This window comes from Empidonax traillii, unplaced genomic scaffold, assembly GCF_003031625.1.
Source record: "Empidonax traillii isolate 1590-97213 ecotype Southwest subspecies unplaced genomic scaffold, ASM303162v1 scaffold1668:size145401, whole genome shotgun sequence".
NCBI lineage: Eukaryota > Metazoa > Chordata > Aves > Passeriformes > Tyrannidae > Empidonax > Empidonax traillii.
The window spans coordinates 71,162-86,220 of record NW_020956861.1 but is presented as its reverse complement, the minus strand read 5'-3'; the positions used below and the strand labels follow the sequence as shown (position 1 = coordinate 86,220).

The following is a 15,059-nucleotide window of genomic DNA, read 5'->3' as shown; positions in this document are numbered from 1 at the left end:
CAGTAGTCTAAAAAAGTTTCAAAATGCAGTCTTTAAAATGTTTACAAGGAAAATATCGTTTTTTCTAGATGTAGACACAAATACTGTGAAAAATAGTACTCAGTCCACAAAAAGAAGCTCCACGGGGGAAGATGAAATTCCTAGGAAAAAAGCAAAGAAGAACAAGAAGCACAAAAGCAAGAAGAAGAAGAAAAAGAAGAAGAAAAGGAAGAAAGAGAAAAAGCATAAAAAGCAGCCAAAGGAAGCCAAGCTGGGAGCACGTCCCGGAGAAGCTGCAGACGTGCCGCCGGCTCCTCACCTGCTGCTGGAGAAATCCGGCCCCCAAGTGAATGTCCAGCAGGGAGGGCTGGGAGATCCCAGCCTGGCTGGCCACCTGCAGCCACAGCTGTGCCCAGCAGCCAGTGAGGGGCTGGATAATCAAGCTTTAGGACTTGTTTCTCATCCACTAACTGATTCCCAGCAGTCTGCAGAAAACCTTGGAAGTGGGGATGGGACTTTGTGTGCAGCAAATCCTCCATTTATTTTAGAAAGCAGCCAGTGTAATATCCCAGAAAATACCAGTATAGCTCCCAGTACAGTTTGCACTAGTGAAGAACAAATTCAACAGGCCCATGGAAATATTTATCCTGTAGCTGTTAATGCCAGTGTTGTTGATACTGGAAACGATGCTTGGTCCAGCATCCCATCTGGAATTGCCAGTAAATCTGAGTTTCACAAAGATTCCGTAGAAGCACTGAGAGGTTCAGAAGTTGCTCTGAAATCTCCAGGCACGGGGGAGGTGAAAGCTTTGGATGCAGCTCTGGAGCCCAAGGCTATGGAGGTGTTGCCTTATTCGGAAGCATCTCTGCAGTCAGTGTCTCAGAGGGCAGCACAGGACTCGGGAACAGCTTCGACAGCCGTGTCCTTGGCAAGTGGTGGGGCAGCAATTCCAGCATCTGCAGACTGGGCGGATCCCAGTGCTGTGACAGCAGCTCACGTGGCTGCGGCCGGACAAGGACTGAAAATTCCAGAAGCAACTGAGAAATGTCTGCACGTGGGAAATGTGCAGAGTGTGCAGAGACCTTTGGAACTGGGGGGCGTGAGCAGAACTTTGGAGCCAGCCCAGCAGCCCTCAGTTGTAACTGGGAATTTGAGCATGACACTCCCCACGGGGAGTTCCAGTGTCTTGAGATCAAATGTAGCTTTGCAACATCCTTTTAAAACATCTGCAGCCACCCCTGTGGCCCAGGCGGAAATACAAAGTGCCAAAACGCCCCCAGGAGCAGGAACTGTCACAGAAATGAAGGATATTGAACCAGCTATGGGAAATGTGAAAGCTTCGGGAACAGCCATGGAACCTTGGGGTGTTACAGCTCATGGAAGTCTGCCAGGCAAAGCTGGGGAAGGCAGCACAGCTGCTGCAGCAGTGCTGGGGGCAGCAGGGCCGTTCCTGCCACGTGGAGTGTGTGTGGAAACGAGGGGCGTGGACAGAGCCCTGGGGCCGGCGCTGCCAGCAGGACTCGCAGGGACCAGCGTGGCTGCAGAGCCAGGAGGTGTCAGAGCAGCTTCAGAACCCGCAGCCCCCGCGCAGACCTCGGCCCAGCAAACAGCTCCGCAGCTCCACATGGCAGAGGGGCTTCGAAGTCCCCGAGCGACAGGTTCAGAAGGTGCTTCACTGCTGAGACCTGAGGGTGAATCGAACGTGAGAGCTTTGGCACCTGCCCCGTCGTTGCAGAGGGAAGATGCGCAAGGTCTGGGAGGAGTCCTGAGACCGGCGGCTTTCACAGCAACTTCACTGTCCCTGCAAGGGGAAGGTGTGAAAGCTTCACAAGAAGCTGTGCATTGTGGGGCTGGTGCAAGTCCAAGACTTACCTTAGAAAGGACTTCTGAACCTGTGATTGCGCGTGAGAGTGTGGAACCAGTTCAAGAGGCGTTGTCAGGAGTGATGCCCTGGCAAACCACAGCAGGGACAGAACCTCTCAGTGCAAACCAAACACAGAGTTCCATCATTTCACAGACTCAGGTCGTGACACACACCAGAACCTCACAATCCGAGGTGATTGGGGAGAGAAAGGATTCTGAACTCGCTCCAGAAGATCCAAGCAAAGCAGAGGCAAGGAGCAGAGAAGCAGTCCTAGAACCTGCGCAGACTTTAGAAACCAGTTCCAAACCTGTTCAGGAACAAATAGTAGGTCATTCAGCAGCAGTACTGGAGTCTTCGCCCAGAGTGGAAGAAAACTATGTGACAGAATTGACAGATGTGCAAACTCAGGGACCTACTGTAGAATATCTACTTGGAGCAAGGACCAGCATGCAAAGTGAGCCCTCAGAAACGGAGAAAGCAAAGTATTTGGGGCCAGCACCAGAAGCTGGAGAAGTGAGTTGGTTGGAGAGCATGAAAGAGCCTGCAGCAGTAGAGGTAAAAGATTCTGGAACAGATGGAGAAGTAGCCATGGATGCTTCAGCAGCTGTTCCAGAATCTTTGCACACAGAAAAGCCAGGAGAGCTGCAGGGAGTTGCAGAAGTAAAACCTGCTGCAGAATGGAAGAGTTCACAAGAGGCTCCAGAAGTCTTGGGTGCTGCTGGACTGAAGTCTCCTGAAGCAGTTCCAAAACCAGGGGATGTGAAAGGTCTGGAAACAACACCGGAACACACAGTGACAGCAGAGGTACAATCTGCAGAAGTAGTGCAGGGTCAACAGGTGGAGGATATGGTGATTGAGAAGGAAGATACAGAGCAGCCTCAACCATCTGAGCCTCTTGCAGAAACAGTTTTTAGTTCTTCACACGCTGCAGAGGACAAAGACTCCACAGGGACTCCTGTGGCAGGAACGCAAGATTCGGAAGCAGCTGCTCAGACCGATGGAGAGCTGAAAGATGCAGCAGCCGTGGGGTTGGAGGCAGAGGCAAAAGATTTGGAAGCAGCTCCAGTACCTGAGACTGAAGCAGAAGCAACCCAGGCAGAAGCCATTCCAGAGGCTGAGGATGTCAAAGAAGCAACTCCAGAAGAGGACTCGGAGAAAAGAGACTCAGAAACATCTGATGTGCAACCTGATGTGGCAGCACGAATGAAGGAGACTCTCATGAGGCTGGAGAATGTGGTGGAGAAAAGCAGCCATAGAAGCAGTGAGAAAAAACACGATTCAAAGAAGAAGAGGAGCCGCTCCAAGTCTCAGTCCAGGTCTAGGAAGCGGAAGAAGAAATCCAGGTCCCGCTCTACTTCCAGGCGCTTGACCTCCAAAAGAGCCCGTTCCAGGAGCAGAAACTATTCGGTTTCCAGAAAAAAGCATTCCAAATCCAGATCCCGATCTGTGGAGAAGAGAGAGAGAAGAGTGTCATCCCGGAGGTCCAGGCGCAGGCGTTCCAGGTCGTCTGACCGGTACAGGTCCAAATCCAGGTCAGCAGAGAAGAGACTGTCCTCTGGGAGGTCCAGGCGGAGACGTTCCAGGTCGTCTGACCACTATAGGTCTAAATCCCGGTCCGCGGAGAAGCGATTGTCCTCCCGGAGGTCCAGACGCAGACGCTCCAGGTCCTCTGACCGCTACAGATCCAAGTCCAGGTCCGTGGAGAAGCGACTGTCCTCCCGAAGGTCTGGGCGCAGACGCTCCAGGTCTTCTGACCGCTACAGATCCAAATCCAGATCCGTGGAGAAGCGACTGTCCTCGCGGAGATCCGGGCGCAGGCGTTCCAGGTCCTCTGACCGCTACAGGTCCAAGTCCAGGTCTGTGGAGAAGCGACTGTCCTCCAGAAGGTCTGGGCGCAGACGCTCCAGGTCTTCTGACCGCTACAGATCCAAGTCTAGGTCCGTGGAGAAGAGACTGTCCTCCCGGAGATCCGGGCGCAGACGCTCCAGGTCCTCTGACCGCTACAGGTCTAAGTCAAGGTCAGTGGAGAAGAGGTTGTCGTCCTGGAGATCCCGCCGCAGACATTCCAGGTCCTCTGACCGTTCCAAGTCTAGATCCAGGTCTTCAGAAAAGGGAGGCGGCAAAGAATACTCCTGGAGGTTCAGGCACCGGTCTGGCTCCTCTGATCAGTCCAAATCCAGGTCCCGATCCATAGAGAAGAGAGGTCGGAAGGCGTCTGTGCGGAGGTCGAAGCGTCAGCGCTCCAAGTCCTCGGACCGCTACAAGTCAAGATCCCGGTCGGTAGAAAAGAGAGATCGGAAGCAATCATCGCGCAAGTCGAAACGCCAGCGCTCCAAGTCCTCAGACCGCTACAAGTCTAGATCCAAATCAGTGGAAAAGAAGAAGGAGTCCTCACGGAAATCCAAGCGTCGCCGCTCAAAATCCTCCGAACGTTACAAGTCCAGGTCCAGGTCTGTCGAAAAAAAGCGCAAGGACTCTTCCAAAAAATCCAAACGGAAACGTTCCAAGTCCTCTGACAGCGTTAAGTCAAGGTCCAAATCTGTAGAAAAAAGAGACAATAAGCTGTCATCATCAAAGTCCAGCAAACATGCAGAGTCATCTGAACTTCAGGAGTCCACCAAAGGTGTTGAAAATGTTCCTGAGCCTTCTATTGGAAGTGAAGGCAAATCTTCCAATGGTCCCATGTCTTTGTCTGATCAGGGAATAAACGGCCCAGAGCTGCCGCCGTCATATGGAAGTGGATTTTCCAAAACATCTGATAACCTTGAGGAAAGCTCCTCGTCTGTTGAAAAAACAGGAGATCTGCAGTCTTCTGCCATGTCTGAATTGGATACCTCCAAAACCCCAGATGGCCAGGAACTGAGATCCATGTCTGTGGAAAAAACACAGGATTCAGAGCTTTCTATGACATCTGAAAATGGATCTACTGAAAAAGCAGAGGCTCTGGAGTCTTCACCACTACCTGAACTTCCGTATTCCACACCCAAGTCAAGATCCTCATCTGTTGAAAATAGGAGAGATGCAGAAACTCCTTCAGCAGCAGAATTCCATCTCCCCACATCCCGTGGAGATGTGTCCAGAACTCTCAGAGAAGTAGAAGGTCCAGAGCTTCCTCCGTCATTTCTAAGCAACTCCAAGACCATCTCCCCATCCTCTGGCAGAGTGGAAGTTCAAGGCTCTTCTGTGCTGTCTGAAGGCGCACTCTCCAACTTGTCTGATGGTCCTGAATCGCGACATATCCCTGGTGAGCAAACAGAGCTCCCGCAGTTCCTGCAAGTCCCTGAACATGGATCTTCTCAGCTGGCTACCAGCCCCAGAGCAGTGGAAGCCCAGAGGCCTTCCCTGGCACCTGAAGGGACCCACCCTGCGATCCCTGATGGCTGTGAGTCGGGCCAGATCCAGGAGCCTTCTCTGGCTTCTGACAGCAGACCCTTCATGTCTCCTGATGGACGTGGATTGGAGTCCGGCTTTGCTGCTCCAGTAGACGGGCCCTCATTGTCTGTAGGGGAGTCCTTCGAGTCCCCAGGTGGAAATGAACAAAGATATTTATCTGTTGAAAAAGTCAAGGCTGCAGATGTTTCCCTCACGTCTGTGCATGGTCCTGTTGAGAACTCTGATGACCTCGTCTCAGTGTCCTCCTTTAAAGTTCACGAGTCCAGATCATCTGTTGGCCAAGGTTTAGACGGCCCGACACTTCCCCAAGTCCTTGAGGTTGACTGCTCCGGATCTTCGGAAACAAACGAGTCGAGATACCTGCCTGCTGGGAAAATAGACGGTGCAGGATCTGTGGTGCTCTCCAAGAGCGGGATTCCCGTGTGCCACGATGGCCACAAAGCAAAGTACAATTCCTTTGAGAGCACAGAAGGTGCAGGACTGTCAGTGGCGTCTGAGCTCAGGTGCTCGGTGTTCCCTGAAGGCTACAAACTGGCACCTGCTGCAGTTGAGAAAGTGGAGATCCAGAAGTCTCCTCTCTCTCTGGAAAGTGGGTTCTCTGTATCTGCTGATGGGGAAGCAGTGAGCACAACTGAAAGACTGCAACCCCCAGAGACTGCTCTGACATCAGAAGGGGGGGTTGTCCTGTTGCCCGACAGTCATGAACTGAGACCTGTCCCTGCTGAAAAAGTGGAGGTGCTGAATTCATCTGAGCTGAAAGTCCTTGCTTCCCCTGACGGCTACAGGGTGGGATCTGCCTATGCTGAAATACAGGTGCAGGAAAGCAGATGTTCGGTTGCCTCCGACGGTCACGAGATGACATCCACCCCTTTGGACAGAGCTGAGGTGGAGGAGCCTTCCCGAGTGTCTGACAGTGAATGCGCGAGAGGGCTCGATGGCCCGGAGCTGACATCGACCCCTGCTGAGAACACAGAGCTGCGCAAGCTTTACCAGATGTCTGAGGAGAGAAGTTGGGTGTCTGCCGAGAGCCAGGAGCTGCAGGCACCCTCTGCTGAGAAGGCCCAACTGCAAGAGCCTGCCCTGGGGTCTGACAACGAGTACACCGTGTCCTGGCTGCCCCAGGAGTTGAGGTCCAGCTCTCCTGGAAGGGCAGAGGCACAGGAGGCTGCTGTGATGCCCCACAGTGACTACGCTGGGGCTGCTGAATGCCATACGCTGCCATCTTCCCTGGCTGCAAAACCAGAGGGGCAGGAGTGCTCTGTGAGTCCTGAGGGCCAGGTGGTGATGGCCAGCCCAGCTGAAAAAGAGGCACAGGAGCCCTGTCTGCCACCTGGCAGTGAATATTCCATCTTCCCTCAGGGCCTCGCTGGGAATGCGGCAGTGCAGGAGCCCTCACCCATCCCAGCCAGCCAGTACGCTGCATCTCCCGAGGGGCGGGAGCTGCTCCCTGCTTACGCTGAGAAACCAGAGGTGCAGGAGAGTTCTTTGCTGTCTGAAAACGAGTACGACGTGTCCCCCGAAAGGCGAGATTTGAGATCCAGTCCCGCTGAGAAAGAAGAATTGGAGGAACATTCTGAAGCATCTGAAAGTGAAAGCTCAATATCCACCGACAGCCGGGAGTTGCAGCCTGCAGCTGTTGGAAAAACAGAGGTGCAGGAGTTGTCTTTGTCTGAGGGTGAGTGTCCCATGTCCCCTGAAGGTCAAGAGCTGCAGTCCAGCCCCACTGAAAGAGCAGAGGCCAAGGAACCTTCTGTGACATCTGAAAACGAACACGCTCTGTCCCCCGAGGAGTATGAACCACGAGCGACTCACACTGAGAGAGCAGAGGGTGCGGGTTCTGCTGTGGCACCTGAACATGGCCATTTGTTTTTCGAGAGCCAGGAGGTGAGGTTCCCCCCTCCTCGGAAAGCAGATGAGCAGGAGCTCTCTCCAACACCTGACAATGACCGTGGAGCATCTCCTGATGGGCGGGAGCTGAGATTCACCAGTGCTGGAAAAACAGATGGCCTTGAGCCTTTGGCACTGAACGATAGAGCCTCCATGTCCCCAGATGACAGGGACCTTAAATCTATCCCTGCTGAGCAGATGGACCATGCAATGCCTTTGTTGTTGCCTGAAGGTGAGCGCTCCGTGTCTCCGGACGGCTACAGTGTGAGATCGGGCCCTGGAGAGGAAATGGGGGATCTGGAGCCCTCTTCGAGATCTGAGCGTAGATATTCCACGTCCTCCTATCAGGAGGGTCATGAGCTGAAATCTCCCATGGAGGAAGAGGGTCTGGAGTCCTCTTTGACTTCTGAACACAGGCGGTCTGTGTCCCCCGAGGGCCACGACCGGAAATCTCCCATAGATGAGGACATGGAGGATGTGGAGAGACGTTCCAGCTCCGCTGAAGAGCAGGAGTCAAGCGCGGGTGAAGAAGCAGAGGATCTGGAGCAGCCTCTGACAACAGGACGTAGATGCTCTGTGTCTTCTGATGAGCGCGAGTCAAGGTCAACCACCGGGGAAGATGCGGAGGATGCAGAACCCTCCTTGACAGCTGAACGAAGAGACTCCATATCCTCTGACGAGCACGAGTCGAGGTCCACTGCTGGGGAGGATGGAGAAGATGGGGAGGCCTCTGTGACGGCTGAACGTAGACACTCCACGTCTTCTGATGACCGCGAGTCCACAGCTGGTGAAGAGACAGAGGACTTGACAGCCGAGCACAGACGGTCTGTGTCTCCGGACGGACGCGAGTCGAGGTCAAGTGCTGGCGAAGAAGCAGAGGATCAGGAGCTCTCTCTGACAGCTGAACGCAGACACTCCACATCTTCTGATGAGCACGAGTCAAGATCCACTGCTGGTGAGGACGCAGAGGATGTGGAACCCTCCTCGGCAGCCGAGCGAAGAGATTCCACGTCGTCGGACGAGCAGGAGTCAAGGTCTGAGGCTGGTGAAGAAGCAGAGGATGTGGAGCCCTCTCTGACAGCTGAGCACAGACGTTCTGCATCCCCCGACGGGGCTGAGTCCAGGTCTACCACTGGGGAAGAAGAAGGGGATGATGCAGAGCCCTCCTTGACAGCTGAACAAAGGGACTCCACATCATCAGAGGAGCACGAGTCAGAGTCTTCCAGTGGGGAAGAGGAGGGTGAGGATGCGGAGCCCTCTTTGGCAGATGAAGATAAGCAGGATTCCGTGCCTCTGGAGCAGTCGGAGGAACAGGACTCCTTCGTCCCTGAAAGCAGACGTTCCGAGTCTTCTGAACGTGAAAAGTCTAGATCCAAGTCTGTTGACAAAGCGTCCGACAAGGAGTCTCCCCAGAGATCTGTCAGCAGGCGCTCAAAGTCTCCCACCCGCCAGAAGAGCCGATCCACGTCCGTCGAGAAAGCGGCGGACAAAGAGTCCACACGGAGGTACCGACGGAGACGCTCCCGGTCCACCGCTCGCCAGAGGAGCCAGTCCACATCCGTGGAGAAGGCGGCGGACAAAGAGTCCACCCGCAGGTCCCGGCGTAGGCGCTCCAGGTCCACCGCTCGCCAAAGGAGCCAGTCCAAATCCGTGGAGAAGGCGGCGGACAAAGAGTCTTCACGCAGGTCCAGGAGCAGACGCTCCAGGTCCTCTCAGCGCAGGTCCAAGAGATACGACACGGACTCTCGCTCCAGGCGGAATCGCTCCAGGTCGGCCACGCGGAGGAGAGCTTCGCGATCCAAATCCAACCGCCGCTCTCGCTCCAGCTCCTTGTCGCGGTCCAGGCACAGGAGGAGGAGCAGATCTCGCTCGGCATCCCGGAGGCGACGCTCCTTATCCAGGGACAGGCGCAAGAGATCTCAGAGAAACAGATCCAGGTCTGCCGAGAGGAGACGGAGGAGGTCGGATTCCAGAGATCGGAGGATATCGCTCCGGTTGCGGAGCAGGAGTCGGACGCCTCTTCGGCAAAGGAGGTCGAGATCCAGAGGGAGGAGACGGAGCTCCAGCAGGTCCCCGATCCGGCTGCGGCGCTCGAGGTCTTCAGGGCGAAGGAGGTACAGCAGGTCCCCCGACCGCCGCCGCTCCCGCTCCTCCGAGTTCTCCAGCAGGTCCCCGAAGCGTCTCACGGACCTGGGTGAGTGAGGCCTTGTTTTCACTAAGGGTGGGTTGGTCTGCACAGTCGAGCACTCCCTGCAGCGCTCACAATGAATTTCTTGGAAGTTGTTCTGCATGTTACTTTTAGGCAGTGACTTCCAGCAGGATCTTCTGTGTTGGAGCGGAATGGCCGCTCTGGGTTCGGGTGGAAGTGCCCGTGGAGCAGGGGGTACCCGGGCTCTGGAGCCCCTGGGCAAAGGCAGCAGCCTGGAGGAGCTCCCTGCGTGGAAGGAGCTGGTGAAGGCTGAGTGATTGGACATTAGAGACTTCGGAATTTCTAGTTTTCCTGGGAACAAGTTGGACCTGAAAGGTCGTTTAGGTGCCAACTGGAGAGTCCCAGGGTCTGTTGTCACCTATTCCCAGGACCCTGTCTTACCTCTTTCCCATGGTAAGAACTAGGAAAGGGGGACTTGTTTATAAAAATAATCCCAGACTCAGCAGATTGGAAAATCAGAGAAAAACTCCTAATGAGCTGCATCTTTTCTCTGTGCTGGGGGGAAGAGAGGCCATGGGGTTTCCTTGGGTGGTGAGTTAAGGAAGGAGAAAGAAGGTTTGAATTTGGAGCCGAGCTCTTGTACAGTGTGTGAGGAGGCTCCTGTGGTGGACTGGAGGTTCTGATCCTCCTGGTCCTGCCTCACAGTTACCCTGGGAACCTGCCAGTACTAGAAGGTGGTTAACTCATTTATTTGCAAACTGGCAGGAGGCTTAATTTAGTTCCATGCCCTATTTCTCTGCCAGGGCCACAGGGCTCCCTAATAAAGCCAAATACTGTTTTATTAACAGTTTTGCACATAATTGTATTTCACATGAGCAGTGATTTTCACAGAACATATTAAAATTACAGTGTGGGTAAAATCTCGTCCAGTTTGCCAGAAATGCTGCTTCTTTATTAAAAGAAGAGCCTGTAAACAGTAATCCCTTACTTGACCAAAATGCCTCTCCCCAGACAAGGCCCAGCTCCTGGAAATCGCCAAAGCCAATGCGGCCGCCATGTGTGCGAAGTCCGGGGTGCCCCTGCCCCCCAGCCTGATGCCCCTGCTGTCCCAGAAGAAGGACGACAAAGCCAACCAGAAATCCTCTCGGGACACGCTGAAGGAGCTCACGGAGGTGAGGGGGAGCAGCATAACCCAGCTGGGCTCTGGGCAGGCAGCGTGGCCCAGTGTGCTCGGGGCACGTGTGAGCTGCTTTGGGTTTGCAGTCACAGAATTGTCCAGGTGGGAAAAGCCCTCCCAGCCCATGGATCCCCCTGTGCCCCATCCCCACCTTGTCCCCCAGCCCAGAGCACTGAGTGCCACGGCCAGGCCTGCCTTGGACACCTGCAGGGCTGGGCACTCCAAACCTCCCTGGGCAGCCCCTGCCAAGGCCTCACCACCCTTTTGAGCCCTTATTGTGGACACAATTCTGGTTTAAGTCACTAAAACTGATGTTTGAATTACATGGAAATGCGTGAAATCCAATTATTTTGCCATTTTTTGTATACATTTTTTTTTCAGTTCTGATTCTGTTCCCATTTTTTCTAAATTGGTGTCTCTCCCTGCACTTCTGTTCATGAGACACAAAGCTTTCACTTCAAAACCGTAGTAGTTTTTGGCTCTGGTGTTGTTATGGAATCATAGAATGGTTTGGGTTGGGAGGGACCGCAAAGCCCACCCAGTGCCACCCCTGCCATGGGCAGGGACACCTTCCACCAGCCCAGGGTGCTCCAAGCCCCGTCCAACCTGGCCTGGGACACTTCCCCCAGAAACTGGAGAGAATTTGGAATACAGAAGTGCTTTTATGTGTTTCTTTTAATTGCATCATCAGTGTGACAGTTCTGGAAATAACATCTGAGGTGAAGCAGTGTCCAAGTGCTGAGAAATCCTCTCCCAGTTGTCCCCGGGCTGGGGGCAGCCGAGGGACAGTCCAGGAGCTGAGGTGGTGCAGGTGCCCTGTGCCCACACCTGGAGTGTTTTTTTACATCCCCTGACCAAGATCCAAAGTAGTTTGTGCTGATCTGGAAGCCCCAGACCTGCCTCTCCTTTCCCTTACAACTCTGGGAATCTGCTGGATGTTGTTTCTCTTCTGTTTTATCAAAATTGGCCACAGCAGCAGTCCAAGTGCTGGGAAATCAGGAGAGAACCACAAAATTATGGCCTCTCTAGAAACTCTTTTTGCCTTTTGTCCTTTTTTTCCCCTCATTTCCTGCCATGGAGGCTTCTCCTGATTTGACTGTGCCCAGCACCTCTGTGTTCTGCATTCAGTGAAAGGGGGGTGTCCTGCATCCCTGGCCATCCCCACAGTATTCCAGAAGGAATGTGGGAGCTGTGGCTCCTGTCGAGGTCCTGAGCTGGCACCGGGGAGTGCCTGGCGTTGGATAATTTGTGTGGCATATCCCAAGCCCATCTGCTGGTGCCCTCGCTGAAAGGTTTTCTTCTCTTCAGAAAGGCATTTTTTTGGTTAGAACTGTTCAGGGTGTGCCTGGGTGCACAGTGCGGGTTTACTCAGCACTGACATTCCGTTTTCAGAAGTGCAAGAAGATTGCCCAGAGCACGGACGATGTGATCGTCAACAAACCCCACGTGTCGGACGAGGAGGAGGAGGAACGGCCTTTCTACAACCATCCTTTCAAGCTCAGCGAGCCCAAACCTATTTTCTTCAATTTAAGTGTGAGTACCACTTGAGTCTGCAATGCTTTGGACCGTGGTTCTTTCTAAATAGTGCAAGTTATTGGACAGAAACACTGCAGGAGGTGAAATCGGGAGGGTTTCTCTGTCAGTTTACAGGAACACTCCCCGTTTCACCAAGGTTAAATTCATAATCTTGGTGAAACTGGGAGTGTGTGTTGAAGTGCATCTGGGGCTTAAATGCTTTGAAGCATCAATTAGCATCAACTAATTAGCTAGTTTAACTTCTCTTGGTTTGTCAGTTTTTGGGGTGGTGGGTCAGTTTAGGTGGTGGGTTTTTCCCAGTTTTAATTTTGGTGCGTTTTTTTTTGCCCATGAAAGTCTGTTCTGATTTTGCAGAGTATAAAGCACTAGAAAAGTATTTAGTGTGGTCAGTGAAAATAGAAATAGCATTAGATTATTATATTAGAAAGAAGAGTAGAAATAACATTCCTGTTCTTGTGTATAAATACATGTACCTTGTGGTGTGCACAAAATAAGCAGTAATACATATTTACATGTGTAAGGTAGAAAGAGATTTTAGATTGTGTTGTTAGAAAGGGGTACAATGTAACTCAAGAAACCTTGGAATTCTTCCAGGCTCCAGAGAGGGATGTTCTGTGGTGGTGATGGGCTGCTCTGCCTGTTGGCCACGTCTTGGACCCTTTCAGTGTTGTTCTTTCTCCAGTCTGTCAGCCGTTCCCATCTGTGTTCCACTGTTATCCCACCTGTGCTTGCCTCCTGGCAGGGATCCTGGCAGAGCTCTGTGCAGGCTCTGCAGGAATTGCCAGCGCTGTCTGAGGAAAACAAGGTCCAAGACGGAATGTGCTTGGAAATTCCTGCTGGAAAAAATAACCCAAAATGGGCAAACCAGATGCTGACAAGTGCTCTGTCTGGTCATGCAGAGCTTTTGATCACAGCGGGTGCTTTGGCTGCCCGGGACTTCTCCCTTGGAGCCTTCCCTACAAAATCCCTGCAGGGCAGATGAGGGCTGTTCTCTTTGTGCCGGGGCCAGCTGGGAGGGGGAGGGTTGGGAGATTTGGGGCACTGCAGGTGATTTCAGTGAATTTTCACCTTCTGGCGCAGTGAACGTGTTGCTGACGTGTGGGTTGGTTTGTTACAACGATTGTAGGTTATTGTTACCTAATGAGGAGGGGGAGTGTTTGTGGAACCGAGCCCTTCGGGGTCCTGTGTGTCTGCAGCTCTGAACTCTGCCACGTTCTTCCTTTCAGACTCCCAGCATAAAACCAGCACCACCCCCCCAACCAAAAAACCAGGTCAGCCTGTCCAAGGAATTCCCTGTGTCCTCTGGGTCCCAGCACAGGAAGAAGGAGGCAGACAGTGTCTATGGAGAGTGGGTTCCCGTTGACAAGGGGGGCAAGGACGACGGCAAGGACGACGTGTTCCCCAAACCGGCCATTGAGGTAAGGAAGGCAAGGAGAGCCTATCACATCAGAAAGCCAAAACCATTACCTGGGCAGGCTGGGACCAAAGGGCAGCCTGGGAAAACAAAAAAGGCACTTAAAAAGGTGGTACCTAAGAGCTGAGTGAGCTGGGGGTCTGAGCTCTGCAGCTGGGACGCTCCTGGGGCAGGGCTGGCAGCAGCCTGACCCACCCCTGGGCTCTGCTCAGCTGCTGGCTCCTTGGGCTCCAGGGAATTGGAACTTGAGCTGGAAAATGAGATAAAAGTTCCTTGTTCAGTTTCCTGCAGAGGTTGATTAACACCTCGAGACTTTGACAGTAATGTATGTAACGCCACTAAAATTGTCCCCCTGATCTTAGAGTAGGAACATCACACTGGAATGTGAGCCATTGGAAATTGTAAGTGGTTTTAAAACTGCCATCTCCTCGGGATGTATTTATTGATTTTTTTAGCTTTCCAGGCAGGTTTTCTCACATGGCTGTTTTGCACTTGACCTTCCAAAGGACAATCTAATTTTGTGGATAATGAACTAAAAAAAAAAAAAACCAGAGCAAAAAGTTTTTTCCCCTTGAAATGTCTTCCAAAGAACATTTTGTGGGGGGGTTTTGTAATTAAGTAAATTACGTATTTAAGACAGATGTTAATTTCTTAAAGTTGCTGTTACCTCACTGCACCTGAAGCCTTGTTCTCACACCTTCCAAAGCCAAAACCAGACCCCTTCCACCCATTTCTGACAAAACCATCCCTTCACTTGGTGTGTTTTGTTTTACAAGAACCTTCTGGCACTGTACAATTGAAGCACAGAAGGAGTTTCTTTCTGGGTGTTTTACAGCACCAAAAGCACAGGGAGTGTAACTTCCCCACCATTTTCCTGGGATACCTGGGAATTTGATGGTCAGGCACCCCTTTCCTTGCTCCCTCAGTTTGGGCTCTCAGGCACCGCTAGCGAGACAACCCCTGAGATGTTTGTGCAGAAGGTCATTCCCAGTTTCACTGGGGTAAATATATGGAACATAACTTTCCTCTCTGTCCTGTGTATGTTTATAAATGCCTGTAACTATGTTGTCTGCTTTTATATTTGTAAATAAATATTTTTATTTGCATTTACCTTAACTTGGTTTGTGTTAAGGGTGATTTCAGGGGCCGTTAGCTCAGAGTGTCCCATCCCTTGGGCTTGGCAAGGCTTAAGTGGGAAATAGGAGCAGAATTCCTGTGTGTTCCTGCAGGGAGTCTTGACAGGTAACAGAGTTGCTTCTCTGCCTGATTTTTAAATATGTTTATGGGGACTCTGAGGTGGAAATGGCTCCCTTTGAGCAACGTGAGGCAGATCAGCGCCTTGCCTGGGGGATCCTTAAAAAGTTTCACATAAAATTTCCCTCCATTTATTGTTCCTAAATCTAAAATACTGTGAGAGTTCTGATACAAGTCTGGACTGTCATGAAAACCCACACAATTGGTTTCATTGCTCTGCTTTTACTTACTGCATTAGTCTGAAAGGAGCCTGCCAGTATAGCACAGCTGGTTTTAGTAACCCTTTAGCTCTGACAGAGTTGTTTGTGGTGGTAGGAGCTGGAGGAAAAGGTCTGGAGCCATCTGAAGGCTCAGCAGGTGTGTAGAAGGCAGAGGAGCCTGTGAGAAGGAGCTGTGCTGGGAAGTG

At 52.3% G+C, this 15,059-nt stretch overlaps 1 protein-coding gene across 1 annotated transcript in view; it reads left to right on the top strand.

Annotated features, from left to right (window-relative positions):
- Positions 1-15,059, top strand: part of LOC114070709 (serine/arginine repetitive matrix protein 2-like) — a 37,711-nt gene that overhangs the window by 7,872 nt on the left and 14,780 nt on the right. Inside the window, exons 4-7 of the mRNA XM_027908258.1 lie at positions 69-9,317; positions 10,284-10,444; positions 11,842-11,982; positions 13,212-13,403. Of these exons, the coding sequence (XP_027764059.1) occupies positions 69-9,317; positions 10,284-10,444; positions 11,842-11,982; positions 13,212-13,403 (9,743 nt within the window). The remainder of the gene's footprint in view (positions 1-68; positions 9,318-10,283; positions 10,445-11,841; positions 11,983-13,211; positions 13,404-15,059) is intronic.